The sequence below is a fragment of the Acartia tonsa genome, chromosome 7, assembly GCF_053477335.1.
Source record: "Acartia tonsa isolate MP-2025a chromosome 7, ASM5347733v1, whole genome shotgun sequence".
Classification (NCBI taxonomy): Eukaryota; Metazoa; Arthropoda; class Copepoda; order Calanoida; family Acartiidae; genus Acartia; species Acartia tonsa.
Genome location: NC_137266.1, coordinates 33,817,579 through 33,831,779, shown reverse-complemented (window position 1 = coordinate 33,831,779; position 14,201 = coordinate 33,817,579). Strand labels below are relative to the sequence as shown.

At 31.6% G+C, this 14,201-nt stretch overlaps 3 protein-coding genes across 6 annotated transcripts in view; all 3 read left to right on the top strand.

Annotated features, from left to right (window-relative positions):
- The window catches only part of LOC145323633 (uncharacterized), a 22,822-nt gene extending 21,652 nt beyond the window's left edge, over positions 1 to 1,170 (top strand). The window contains exon 13 of the mRNA XM_080166031.1: positions 149 to 1,170. The gene's annotated coding sequence lies outside the window, so the exon portion shown is untranslated. The remainder of the gene's footprint in view (positions 1 to 148) is intronic.
- LOC145323635 (tRNA-splicing ligase complex subunit RTRAF) lies at positions 1,081 to 5,404 on the top strand. 4 transcript variants are annotated; one of them, XM_080166034.1, is made up of 8 exons: positions 1,081 to 1,278; positions 1,829 to 1,879; positions 2,147 to 2,208; positions 2,473 to 2,572; positions 2,902 to 2,982; positions 3,488 to 3,562; positions 4,103 to 4,231; positions 4,978 to 5,404. In XM_080166034.1, the coding sequence occupies exons 1-8, from the start codon at positions 1,081 to 1,083 to the stop codon at positions 5,125 to 5,127; spliced, it is 846 nt and encodes a 281-aa protein (XP_080022160.1). In that variant the 3' UTR covers positions 5,128 to 5,404. The 4 variants fall into 4 exon arrangements, with proteins under 4 accessions (XP_080022160.1, XP_080022159.1, XP_080022162.1 ...); XM_080166033.1 differs by having other exon boundaries at positions 2,470 to 2,572; XM_080166036.1 differs by lacking the exon at positions 1,829 to 1,879.
- Positions 5,361 to 14,201, top strand: LOC145323632 (uncharacterized). Its single transcript, XM_080166030.1, has 19 exons — positions 5,361 to 5,469; positions 5,972 to 6,040; positions 6,376 to 6,432; positions 6,611 to 6,646; positions 7,078 to 7,163; positions 7,330 to 7,390; positions 7,556 to 7,668; positions 8,377 to 8,444; positions 8,897 to 8,995; positions 9,575 to 9,644; positions 9,921 to 9,980; positions 10,528 to 10,631; positions 10,786 to 10,842; positions 10,982 to 11,126; positions 11,556 to 11,696; positions 12,090 to 12,206; positions 12,562 to 12,677; positions 12,886 to 13,096; positions 13,418 to 14,201. The coding sequence occupies exons 1-19, from the start codon at positions 5,413 to 5,415 to the stop codon at positions 13,830 to 13,832; spliced, it is 2,082 nt and encodes a 693-aa protein (XP_080022156.1). The 5' UTR covers positions 5,361 to 5,412; the 3' UTR covers positions 13,833 to 14,201.

Below are 14,201 nucleotides of genomic sequence, written 5' to 3'. Positions count from 1 at the left end.
CGGATTATAAGAATTATAGGATAAAAACCAGTTTTGTTAGCTTCGAGTGGCCGAAGGACCGACTAACAAAACTGGTATTAATTTATGATTTTTATTTGGATATTCGTTGAAAATTGTCTTAAATACGAAGCTATAAATGATTTTTCAGTTCTAATCCAGCGGATATTAGTCGGTATCGAAGCCATCCTGAAAATATTTTTATGTCATAGTATAAGTAGGTAAAAAGTAACAGTTATATTAAACATTTGTAAACTAAAAATTTATCTTAAAATCTTCATGACCAAATAACAAACGACGCAGAGTACAAAACTTTTTAAATCTATTTTCTAAAAATCTTACCTCTAATATTATCACAAATCCTTAAATAATACTTTAATGTATGCTGTATATATTAGCTTTAACTGTATTTGAATTATAGAAGCTTATTTTATGCTTTTTTTGATTAAGATTTAAGTTATTTTTTTAGAGAATATTGAAACTGTAAGCTTCCAATCTAAAAGTGTCCTTAGTACGAGTTTAACTGCAAATAATGAAGACAATTTTTATTTATGAAAAAAAAAAATTTTTATGTAAAGATAAACTTTTCTATATTATTATTTTTATATACTCAAAATTTATATAGCACAAAAAAGTTACCAATTAACGAAAGCTTTATAAAAGTATTACTTAATAAGTTGATATGAACCAAAACGAATCCAGTGAAATTGTTTTATTTAAAAATATAATTTTCCATTTTATTATGCAGCTGTCTATTATGATTTTCTCTATATATATTTATGATATGTTGTAAATTTTCAATACATTGCATTGCAATAAATATTTTTTTTGTAATAAATGCTTATAAAGTTGAAAACCATGACACTATAAAGACAAAGAAGTCCAAAATCTCTATATTACTTTTTAAACTTTTAGTAATCTTTGTACATTAATATTGTATTAAAAAATGAATTATGAAAATATTTCAAAGAAAAAACAAAAAAAACTAACCAGTACCTAACCAATCCCTCTAATTATGAACATAAAGATATTCTCAAATATCAACAAAAGCAACATGTTAATCCTATTTGTTATTTTTAAGGTATGTATACTAACAGACATTGTTTTCAAAGTTATCTTTTAAATACATTAAATACCAAAGTTTTTAGATCCTATAAATGTTTTTTTTACAGATTTAAGAAAATGTTCAAGAGAAAGTTGTCTGCATTAAACTATCCAAATGCGGATTCTTTTGATGCCAGCAACCAAACTGAGTTTAGAGGTCTAGTTCTTTGGCTTGAGGTAATTGCTATACTCAAAGAAACGCCTATCTCAGACAGGGTTTCGGATCCGGATCCGGATCCGCAAGGATCCGCATATTTTTGAGTCCAAGGATCCGGATCCTTGGACTCAAAAAAATGCGGGAAAAATGGAAAAATCTACCTAAATTTATATACAATCTCAGACATTCTCTTGATGAGAGTCAATCTTTAAGGTTTAGGGTCAGACTTGAAAATTAAAAGTATTTTTGACTTCGAATTAAAGAATAAATATTTTTGAAAGGTTTGGTGATTTTATTTTTATTGTCAAGGATCCGGATCCGCATCCGGATCCGCACTGACCAAATTTTGAGGATCCGGATCCGCAAAAAATCAATGCGGATCTGAAACCCTGATCTCAGATAACGCTTTACTATATTTTTCATAACAGAGATGTCAACATCCATAAAAGCGAAGCTCAGCAAATTAGAAAGAAGTTTAAAAACGAACATTAATAAATATAAATTGACTCAGTTATAACAAGTCAATGTATAAAAATTCGTTCAAAATTCCGTCAAAAGTTCTTCTTTTAGGATCAGAAAATCCGCCATTACAAAATTGATGATCGAGCTGGTTTAAGACAGGAATATCATAAAAATTGCATTTTTAACTGAGTGAGGACCAAAGACTTTTTTCTGCTTGTATAAGGGTGTAGGTCAGTTTAATTCTGTCTTAGGTTATCCTCGAAAGGAAAGGTACCTGCTGGGTTACAGTAACTCGGAGGGAATAAAAAACAGGTTTAAAAAAAACTTCAAATAAGTTTTTGCAAAAGTATCTATATCCAAGTAGGAGGTACCTAACAATTTGGAAAATGTAGAAATAAGATTAGATTTTTATGATTTTTCTTAAAGATTAACAGCCCTGACTGGGAAAAAGAATTTCAAACCTATCTCAACTCTTTGGACTGTCCCAAGTAAGATTTTTTTCCTATTATAGATAGATAGGCATCAAGAAGATTAAGGGTGGGTTCATAGATATCCAAGGGGGCGGGGTTAAGGGGTGTTTACCACACCCTTCAAAATAAAATAAAAATACATTTGATTTCCCCCCTCTCAAACCTATAAAAAAAACTCCTTATTTAGCAAACTCAAGAAATTCTTGTACGACGTTGTATTATTACCTACTTACTGGATACAATTTTCCCTGATCTGAAAATCATAGAATTAAAATGTTGTAGGTTGAACAGAAAGGAGGAGACAATAGATTGGTTGTTGGGACTATCTGTCAGATTTGAATATGCTGATAACAAAGATAACTACAGCAAACACTCACAACAGGAATATTATTGCACAAGCAAACAAAAGACCATCTAGCTATTTAAATTTAAAAAAATTTCTTGCATTCTCCCACAAAGTGCCCTGTTGACCACAAATAACCCTTTTCTCCCAAATTTTTAAATAAAATATAATACAAGGTAGGGTTAGTTTTTCAGGTTTTTTTTGTTATTTAGGTACCTATATAAATTTAAAATAATGTAATTATCTAAGAAATTAATTCTAGTAGATACTGATTTTTACCATTTACGGTATTTCATCTAAAAATTTGTATTGAAAGAAATAGGTACCTATGTAAACAAAAGTGATTTTCAATAATGAAAATGGTCCAGAATGAATCAATGAACGGGGGAGATAAACCAAAGATGGTGCATTCAAATCCTTTGGACAATTTAGACTTCTCTTCGCCAGAGGAATGTTAAATATTATCAACAATAAGTTATATGTTCAAATAGAAAACAAGTGAAATTAATATTAATAATATATTATGGATATTTGTTTTGAGTAAACACTTTTATAAGACTACGAAATCGCCAGAGCAGTACCTAAGTTTTTAATTGTTTTTGTCAATTCTTACCTATTGATTCATCATAGATTCGATTTTTGAGCACTGTTTAACAATTAATAGTTATTTATCGCATCGTATTATAAAAAGCTTTTCGCGGATATTAAAATGAAATAGTATTGTTGCCTTTAAAGGGCTGTGGGCCCGATCTAACAAAACTGGTTTTGATTATACCTATGAATTTTATATTGACATTCGTGGAAAATTGTTTGTACTACGATGCCATTTATGATTTTTCACTATGACCAAGAACAGATGTTAATCAAGCAGATATTAATCGGTTTCGAAGACATACTTGAATATTTGTTTTAAAACAAAGTAGAAATTAAAGTTAAATATTAAACATTTTAAAGTTTATTTCTGGAGTTGAAAAACTTGCTGATTTTCTGAATGTGCCAAAGCATCCTGACCACCTTATAACTCTTCAGGTAAGCATTAGTAACTATAGGTATTATTAATGTATTACAGTTTTTATTGGTGCTTATTCTGCGCTTATTATGGACTAGGTACTTTTTTTCTTGTGTATAGTGGTAATTACAATGAATTTTAAAATTTTCGGTTTAGTTCTTCTTTGATATTTTATTACCATGCAAGTCATGCAAGTTTTATAAAATTCATTGAAAATAATCCATTTTAATTCAATTTTATGTAGATGCCTATTGAGTTTGTTTGTTTTTAAAATCCAGTTGTACATTGTAGGTGTCATTTAAATCCTAGGAATAAAAAAAATATAAAAAAAACATTATAGCAGAGAGGAAGGAGTCATTCGTCTGTAAATTATTTTTGTCTGAAGGTTATTCAAATCCGTTCTCTCATTTATTCGCTTCAAAACTTAGTTCTTTAAACAACTCATTATTTGGTGTTACAAACTACTGTGTTCAAACTTTTCCGCCTATAATTTTAATTTACCTTCATGATTAGGGGTGTAAATCAATTTTATCTTTTTCCAGAAGATTTTATCATTTTAGGCTGTATCAAGTTATGTAAACAGCAGATTAACAGCCGCTGCCATCCAGAAGCCAGATTCAGTGATACCAGAGGGTCACCCATATGATCTCAATGCTCAGAAAGATCTCAACATGGATTCTAATGATCCGGCAAGTTGATTCATATGATATACAACAACTTTAAACCTATTATTGCAAGTTTACATAAAGTTTTCATTTGACTTTGTTAAAGTCTGTCCTTTTATTTGTAAAACAATGCTATTGATTAAAAAGGGGGGAGGCGGATGTGCCACTTTTTGAAACCAAAACTAAAAGTCAAAGGAACTCAACTAAAAAAAGAGTTACAGGTCTGACATTTTGCATGACAGTTGCTTTATAGGGGTACAATATGGAACTGTGAAGAAACGGCGTCGCAACCGCCGAAAACCGCCAAAAAATGCAAGAAAAAATTCGGCGGTAAACGGCGGTTTTCGGCGGTTGCGCCGCCGTTTCTTCACAGTTCCATATTTTACCCCTTTAAAGCAACTGCCATGCAAAATCTCAGACCTGTAACTCTTTTTTAATTGTGTTCCTTTGTTGACTTTTAGTTTTGGTTTCAAAAAGTGGCACATCCGCCTCCCCCCTTTGCTGCTTTTATTGATAATTGTATACCTATAGAATTAAATTAAGGTAATTATTTAATATTTTGAACTTTTTGTGAAGATTCCCTTAATCAAAGTGAATCTTTAAGCATGAAGTAATGTTAGCTGTCAGACTGCGCCTCACTTTAAGATTGTTGATAGCCATTTTATTTTTATTTTTGCTAACTTTGACTGTGTAGTCCTTGCTACTAAACCTATTTTTGAAATTACTTATGTAAAACATTTGATTTATGAATCAATATTATTAACCACCAGGCTGTGTCTGAGGCCGCCAGAATCCTGCGGCTGCTGTACATCAACGACCTGCGCAAGCTGCAGACACAGATCAACGAGGCTATTGTGTCCGTCCAGACAGTCACGGCCAACCCCAAGACAGACACTAGGCTTGGCAAAGTCGGCAGATAAATTGCGCCATTTTTTTGTTACTTATGTGTTGGCTTTAAGGTTTTCAACAAAGTTTTTTGTTAATTTCAATTTAACTTTTTTATGAAACTGAAATTTGAATCAAAGTTTTTGATGTTCTCTTTTAATACTGGTTTAATTTATATATGCTAGGCGTTCATCTTTTGATACATTTCTTAAAAACTAATTGCATGTTTTTTTGTTGTTGTTGATAAATTGTAAAGTTATTCATTCTTATTTTTTAAGTTAAAAAATGTACTAAACCTGTGATGTTTTTAGATTTTTAAAATGTACAAATCAACATTAGGTCTCGGGTTGGGTTCTACAAATAAGATGGAACTAAATGTAAGTTTTATCCTTATATAAAAGTAACAAGACGTCTGTGTGATTTTGTGTTTTTTACCGAAGAATCTCACTAACCACTCGACCGATTTGGTTCTCCTTTACATTGAAGCTTCTTTTAGGTCCATGGAAGGTTAATAAGTATATTTGGGAAGGGTCTCTCCATTAAATACTAATATACCCCCCAAATAAATTCTTTTAAAAACTAAAGTGTACCTAAAGTGAGAGTTAATATCTCCACTGAATACTAATATACCCCCCAAATAAATTCTTTTAAAAACTAAAGTGTACCTAAAGTGAGAGTTAATATCTCCACTGAATACTAATATACCCCCCAAATAAATTCTTTTAAAAACTAAAGTGTACCTAAAATAAGAGTTAAAGCCTCTATGGGCGTAGCTGTTAGTGTTAATACAAATAGTAGATAAACTCCAACAAATATTTTCTCTAGCAGATTACTTATTGGTTTGTTATCCTCCAACTTTTTATAATTTTTTTTCATCAGGCTTATTTGAAAAATCTGGAGAACCGAAGTGCGGCAAGATCAAGAAAACATTCTACTTCAGGTTTAAAGGTGATTACTTTGAGTAATACCTAAGTATGTTAATGATTAAGAAATTGACAATCAAACCTTTTATAATGTAAATGTACAAACAAAGACAGTTACATTATAGAGCTAAGATAAGAAAGAAACATTATTATTAAGTATTTTCATACCATTGCAAAAATGTAAAGCTTATTTAACTTTAAGAAATTGTTCATTATATCCAAAGTGTTTCCTTCTTCCACTAATTTAAAACTTTATATTGTTTTTTTTTTATGGCCTTGTGGTGGATCTTCTAAACGGTGGTCTTTAAAAACCCTTTTCTTTATGAAAAGTAATAATGACAATTCTGCACTTTTTTACAGGATGATTATGAAGATAAACCAAGTGAGGAGGATTCGGATTTACTTTCATTGGCAAAGGTAATCAAAATCTTTTTTTGGTTTCCATAGAAAAAAAAACATTTCATTTCTAAATAAAAAAGGAAACTAATGCTGTTTGTTTTTCTTTCACGAGTAATTCCATTCAGAAAAAACTTAGTGCCTATAAAATAATAATACAATGATTGATTGAATGATTTATGGTTTTTTCTTGTTTAAGGAATTTGGCGAAGAGATAGATTCTCCTTTCATTAAGGTATTTTTTTTATTTTGGTTGATGTTACATGACAAATTCCTAAAAATGAGTGTCTTGCTTTTCTGTTCTTCAATATGTAGAATCGTAGATTCAATACGAAGGGAGGGAAGGGACAATTGGCTGTTTATTACACTACTCCCCAAAGTTTTATAATACCTAACGTTTTCTTATTCTTTGGCTCAACAACTTTGGAGTTATATAGGTATTGATTCTTTTTGGTTGGTTTATTAAGTTGAATGTCCAAACATTTTAACCATCTAATTGTAATCTACAGCATGGTTAATTTTGTGTATCTTCATTAGGCATTGTTATCAATTTATTGGCCATTGTCTTGTCCATTAAGATCCCTTAAAATACGACACTTGACTTGAATATCAAGCCAAAGATGAGATATTAAAGAGTATTTTAAAGCCTAAAGACTATTTTGTTAGGCCACAGAGGAAAGAAGAAAGAGTAGTATTCCAGAACCTGAATTTCTAGGAACTTTCCAGGCTACCAAACAAAGTAACCCGTCACAGTAAGTTTCAATTTTTTCATATAAGCATTTTTATTTAAATGTAAATATTTTACTTTTTCGTTTATCTCAAAGAAGGTTACCTAACTAATTAAAATTTTTAGAAACCTGAAAAATAACATGCTCTAAAATCTCATAGTTTAAAAATGGTGTTCTACTTTTATTTTAGTGCTGAAACAGCTTTAGCCTCTTTCATGAAATATGATAAGAAATACGCCGGTGGAAAACAGGTAAAAACTTTGAACATCATGAAAGGAAGATTAATTTTTATTACAATTTCTAAAGCTATACCCACGCTAATAGCCCATACGCCACTTTTTATCACAAAGATTTAGTTGATTACTGTTTAGATATGAAAGAGTTCAATAATATTATTCACTATGAACATAATCCAGGTAAGAACAGCAGAAACAGATTCTGAATCAGAGCCAGTGTTATCCACTGTGGACGAATCTGCGCAGACACCAGTCAAAATTGTTTCAGAGCTTGAAGAGAAAACGTTTCCAAGGTAAACAGTAAAATATTGTTTGCATTAAATCAGGGATCTTAAGGGATAAGACAATATAAGTTAAATTGATATGCATCCTGATATAACCCCTCATGTAGATTAAAATAATTGGTTGAAAAGTTGGGACACTGAAACTAACCAATTAAAATCAAATAAAATTCCCAAAGTTAATGATCAACGAACAAAATACTTAACATAGCCAGAAGCTTTTATTACCATTGCAATAAGAAATCCAATATTCCCTCCCACCCTATTTAAAACGCTGATACATAGTCTTATATTCTATACTAGCGGCTTCGCCCTTAGAATCCTCTAAGGGCACTTAAGGTAGAAGGGGGGAAAAGTCGATCTCATCCCATTTTAAATTTGAGTTTCAAAAGAGTAAAAAAATATTTTTTGGGGGGGAGGGGGTTGAAGACATCCTTCCCAAAAATAGTTTAAAACCTTCCAAGGACCTATAAGAAGCTTCACTGTAAAGGAGAACAATATCGGTTCAGTGGTTAGCGAGATTCTTCGGGACAGACAAAAAACGCTTACTTCTTTATATATTAGGATTATATATCTATGAAGTATATACATACAAAAAGAGCCTTTATCTGTCATTCTGTTTATTTTTGCGATGTAACCTTTCCACCTAAAACTTGTTTTTTACTACTTAAGCTTATCTTAAAATTGACATCGGACCAAATTTAAAAAAAATTATTTTAGGAGGCGACGAAAATCCTCAACATCTAGTACAGGGAAAGGGAAACCTATTGCAAGTCCCAATCCTGCTGGTATGTTATTTATCCATCACTGAAAGGGTGGGAATTTATAAGGGTGGTTGCAATTTCTTCTTTTGTATCTCGTATGCAGACATTGTTTTGACTTTTAATATTATCTTAGCATAAATCTTTGTTACTTTACTCAAATAATGATTTTTTTTGTATTAGACTGCACTGATTTTTCCGTTGATGTGAAACACACTTTGCACAATCACATGTACCATGTTGTATGCTCTGCTCTGCACATGTACCACGTTGTTTGCACTGCACATGTACCTATCTTTTGCACATCAATGTTTTCATCAATTAAGGTATGTGTTTTGATTTTACATTTTCAAAACCAATTTGTCGGTATGTTGCACAAAACTGCAACAAATATAATATTTTTTATTCTATTAATATGCTTTTTTTTATAACTTTTCTCCATCTTTTAAAAATCAAGAAGTTATTCTTGCTATAATTAGGATTGAGCCCTTCCCCTCGAGGTGTAGGGATGCGTAGAACAAGTTTATCTCCACAAGACCAACGTAGACCCTCACTCAAGCTCAATATTCAAGCAGCAGGTACTACATTATTAATATTCTAGCGTCTTCGCCCCTAGCATCTAGGGGCTCTGTATTTTAGTGGGTATTGCCATTGAGTAAGGGCCTAGAAAAATAACTTAAAACCAACCCAAGACTTAAATCTGAAAAAATAGCCTTAAACCATCACATGCCTTATGTGAAGCTTACCTAAAAAAGTGATCCCAGTGATTATTGAGATTCTAGGCTTCAGACATAATAAACCTTACTACTTTATTTAATAGGATTATTAGTAATTAACTAGGTAGGTATGCAATTATTTGTTTAATAATTTTTGCCATCTATTACTTATTTAGGCGTTAAATTACATACACCTTATTTGTCATAGAAAATATTTATTTTACTTTCATACTTTGGGCTTGACTTACCTTCTCCCCTCTGTGGAAATAACCTAAAACCTGTCATGACAGGACCTGTAAAACTTCGGTTTGGTAGTCTTTGGAATCCTACTTCACATTGATACATTATATAAACACATCCAACTACTTTATTATATAAAAGAATAAAAAATCTATTGGTAGATGTTGAATTATTTAAAATTACCGATTTGATAATTTTTAGCCAAGAAAATAGCAGAAGCACGATTAAGTTCAACTCCAATTCCCACAATATCTGAAGTTTCTGATATCAGGTAGGCCATCCTTATTTATCCTTTATTTTCAATTGCTCTTTCCCTTCCTCAAACTTTAGTTAACTTATGTTAAGGTATACTATCAAAAGCTTTGGTAACGTCTAAAGAGCATTAAATGAAACCTAAGCATAAATTGGAACAAAAATTTAAAAGTATAATTAAGTTTAAGAAAATGTTTTTTAGTTTGATTAAGTTTTCGCCCAGTTCAATTAAAGATCACCTTATTTTATTTTGTAATTAAAAGTCATTAGGTAGAAATAAATTAATTTTGTTCAGGTCCCGATCAATATCACCGAGATCACCACTACTGGATGTTATCAACCTGAGAGATATAAGGTTTGATGTTTTACTAGTTTTGTAACAAAATTTATTGTATGGTCATTGCGAGCATTGATTTTTTCTAGAAACTTAGCTACTTTATAATTCTGTTTGTCCGTTTGTTCACAAGAGATGGTAGAGTGGGAAAACTTAGATTCCTGAAAACGGTCCAGAAATATTAAATTCAAAGAAAATAAATGTGAATAATATCCCTTTTACGGTAACAATATCCCTAGTAGAGTACCTTAGAATTGGTTCATTTTCAAAAAATGACCCTAAATATATTTATACAAGCACAGCTAATAGCACTGTATAAATATAAAGTTTAAAAGTTAAGTATTATAACTAACTCCTGTATAGCTCCTTTACTTCAAAATTTGGGTAGTGTAACTCAGAAAGTGTTTTAGCATAGACTGTCATGGTTCATGACTAAGGTCAGGTTTCTGAACTCAGACATTATTAATTAACTAAGGTCCCTAAATATATAAGCTATGCAACAACAATATCTTCCAATGAAAAAAACTAATTTTTCTTCGCCTGACTTGGTAATCATTCTTGTATTTAGTGAAGTACTAAGTCAGTTAGATGAGGAGATAGTAGCACCTGTGGGCGGGGGAGATGCAGCTGACAATCGTGTTCATATACCCGACATTCCTCATGATAACCCAGGTAGGCCCATTTTTATATCTTGTTATCCAGAAATTTATAAATAAAATTTTTTAGTTCCACAGTAAGTTACAATTTTATAAGAGTTGTAGGTACCCTTTGAATATATTTTAATCTTTAAAGTTCTGCTGTAAATTTTATCTTGTATTGTATTTAGGAGTGAAACTGAATAGCTTGGTAGAAGTTGTTGAAGTTTTAACAGCAAAACAAAAAGGTAAAATAGTTTTTCAAAAATGAGAAACATTTAAATTGATAATTCATACTAATATAATGGCTAAGATTTTTTTAAAGGACTATTCGCACTATTCTGCGTTTTTTTTCTTCTTATTTTTATTTGAATGTTCTTATTTTAGAGCAAGCAAAAGAGAAAGAAAAGGCGCCAAAGAATCCATTCACTTTCAAAGCTGACAAAGATGAAACATTGGACCAGCCTGACGAAAAAGATGCCAATAGTTTGGAACAGTCTATTGAAATCAAGTCGGAATCAAAATCATCAAGGTAGCTTTTTGGAAAATAGTAAACATTATTTTCATTACCTTTTCTATCTACCTATTGATATTTTTCTTCAATGCTTATTCGTTTGATTGTTTGATTAGCCAGTGTTTCTTAGGATTTTACTTAAGTCGTCATGGAGTAGTCTGAGACACTTGCATAGCCGCTAGGGCCAACTCAAGCTCAACGTTCGATTTATTAGAACATTATAACTTTACCCGCTATCTCATGAGAGCTTATTATGATTAAGTCACCATACCTAATGAGTAATGAAAGACGCTTATTCGTCATTTGTTGTTCTCCAAAAACTAATACCTAGGTAGTTTGTCTCTATGTCTGTCAGTCACATAATAAGAAATTCAGTTTATTCCAACCGCTCCAATTTTTTGGGGCTTAGGTACGCAAAGAAGTAGTAAAATAAATGTTTATTTTCAGACAAGATTCTAACAAGAAGAAATCCGAGTTGCTACGAAGAGAAACAACCATTAAATCCGAGAGTATTAATGAAGACACCTCTATTCACATTTCAAACAATTCTGATGATACTTCCGAGGATACTCTTATCGAGTCTGTCAGGAAATTTGAATTATGTATATATCAACCAATAACTTCTGATTCTTAGTATTAGGAATTAACCCAATCAACACGTAGCGCATCCGCCCATCGCCAGGGAGGTGATAAGTTCGAATCTCGGGCCGACACCGCTTCATAATTAAAGACTAAAGGGTTGGTTGTCTGACCGTTTAGACCATTCAGACCATTTTGCTCACGGTTTAAGTTTAGATGTCATTACGCACCCCCCCCCCCCCCCTTATATTATTTTTCTAATCTTTACCGTCCATCATAAAATAAGGTTATAGTTGGTTAGCCCACACAAAGGGCCCTAGATTTGGGTGAAATTGGTTGTAGATATTCAATGGATTTTTCTACCTAAGGTTATAAATTATAATAATTTCATATAAATTACAGAGAAACTGTGAAGCCTAAAGCAGAAACAAAATTAAAGGCTGGAAAGAAAAAGAAGAAACAAAGATCACTAGATAAAGAAGATTGCTACTATTGCAGAAATCTCTGCAATTTTCATAGGTATTTAGAATTTAGTTTAGCTTTATATCCATACTAGCGGATACGCCCCTAGCATCTAGGACAGGGGCTGGAAAAATTAAAACCATTCCAAGAAATAAATATTAAATTAAATTAGCCTTTAACAATCTAAATAAATATGAAATTAAATTAGCCTTTAACAATCTCTTTACCTATAAAAAGCCTACCTAAAATATAGAACCGAATCTGTTCAGAAGTTATTGAGATCTTAAGCTTCAAACAAAAAACTTATTAATAAAATTAAATAGGATAATATATATTTTTCTGTTTTCATCATCAGAGGCAGAGTTTTGAGTCAACAAAGGTCATTAATTTACTTATGTATTTCTTTTCTCAGAGAGAAAGTTCAAGAAGAAGGGCTGGAAGAGTCAAAAAGTCAAAGAAAATCCAAACACAAGTCAGAATCTGAATATAAGAAAACTGTTACAAACACGGATGCTTCTATTCAAGCAGGTTAGAATTCTGTTCAGTGGCGTGTACAGAGATTTTCCAGAGGGTGTAAAACTATACGGGGTTGAGAAGAAGAAAAGGCAGACAATAGACATCCCCCCTACCGCACGTCACTGTTTCCGTTTAAATACTAATCCAACATTTTATTTATGAAATTACTTTGTCTTCTCTTTGTAATAATTATATTGTACGAGTATTATTCCTTTTTTAGGCAAGCCAACTTTGAATCACTACCTATACAACCCAACCCTGGATCCAATGTTTAATCTGTATTCTGGTGATGACGATCAGCTATTTGGAGATTCTAATCAGCTGATTTTTGGCGGGAGTCAACTTTTTAACAGTGGAGTTGCGGTAGCTGCTGAGAAAAGTATTTTAAACCTGATGCAATCACAGCTAAAGCTAACAGAAAAACATTTACGGTATGATGAATTTGTTGAATTTCAATAATACAATGATTTTAACTAATGTAAAGAATATTAGGCGGTGTCTCTCAAAGTGCCTGTCGAGCATTGACCCGTCCTTGCTTGTTTATTGTTTATTTTTGTAGGCTAGGTTATGTTATGTTGGTTTTGCCCATAGGGGTTAGACATAGGAATAAAAATCTCCCTCTCCTTTAAATGTATTTCCAAAAATAAGGTTTGGGGGTTCGAATTTCAGTATCCAACAACAGGCACTTTGAGGGAAAGCACTGAATACTCCGTTTAATTTACATTATTTTTAATACAGTTTCTTAAATTTAGAATTCAACAGTCTATCTACAGAAAGTACTGCCAATCCCTTGATTTCAATATAAAGAAACAGAAACCCTCAAAAGAAAAAGTTCTCTATGGCCGATGCAAACCGAAGCATGGCAAAATGACATATGAAGAAGCTGTTAAACTTGTCAAAAAGGATATGGCGCTTGAACAAGAAGAATTAGAAAAACTTTCTGAGAATATAAATAGAAAATCCTCGAAAATTAACTCAAGAAAATCTTCAAAATCACAAAGCACTGAAAAATCGATTGCTGAAAGTGACAAAACGAAAAAATCATCTATGAAATCAAGCAATAACTCATTGAAAACTGATTCAACGATTGAAAGTTTAGTTGAGTCAGAAGTAGGGGAATATTTTGATGATTTTGAAACTGAGACTGAAATCAAAACTGAAGCTTAGTGCAATTTTTTAGACATTAGAATACCTAATTATTTATCGCATCATGTTAGAAGATTATAATTATAAGATTAAAACCAGTTTTTAAGCCCCGAGAAGCCGAAGGCCCGGGCCAAAAAACTTGTTTTAATATATGATTTATATTTTCATATTCGTAAAAAACTAGATATAATATGATGCTATACATCATTTTTCCGTTCTAATCCACCGGATATTAATCGGTTTCAAAGCGACGCTTAAAAATGCTTTCTTTGTTGTTTTGTTACTTTCTGTGATTTTGAGAGTTTTTGAAGTAAACTGTCTGTGATTTTTTATAGTTTTGTTGCTAATATATTGTTAGAATATGTGAGAAAAATAAAAATTGATACAAAA

Bases quoted from the DNA above. Each gene is read 5' to 3' on its own strand.
- LOC145323635 (XM_080166033.1), top strand. From the start codon at position 1,081: ATGTATACTAACAGACATTGTTTTCAAAGTTATCTTTTAAATACATTA. The intron at 1,880-2,146 runs GAATATCATAAA...TTTTTCTTAAAG, and splicing joins ATCGAGCTGGTTTAAGACAG to ATTAACAGCCCTGACTGGGA. The intron at 4,232-4,977 runs GCAAGTTGATTC...ATTAACCACCAG, and splicing joins ACATGGATTCTAATGATCCG to GCTGTGTCTGAGGCCGCCAG.
- LOC145323632 (XM_080166030.1), top strand. From the start codon at position 5,413: ATGTACAAATCAACATTAGGTCTCGGGTTGGGTTCTACAAATAAGATG. The intron at 6,647-7,077 runs GTATTTTTTTTA...CTATTTTGTTAG, and splicing joins TAGATTCTCCTTTCATTAAG to GCCACAGAGGAAAGAAGAAA. The intron at 12,678-12,885 runs GTTAGAATTCTG...TTCCTTTTTTAG, and splicing joins GGATGCTTCTATTCAAGCAG to GCAAGCCAACTTTGAATCAC.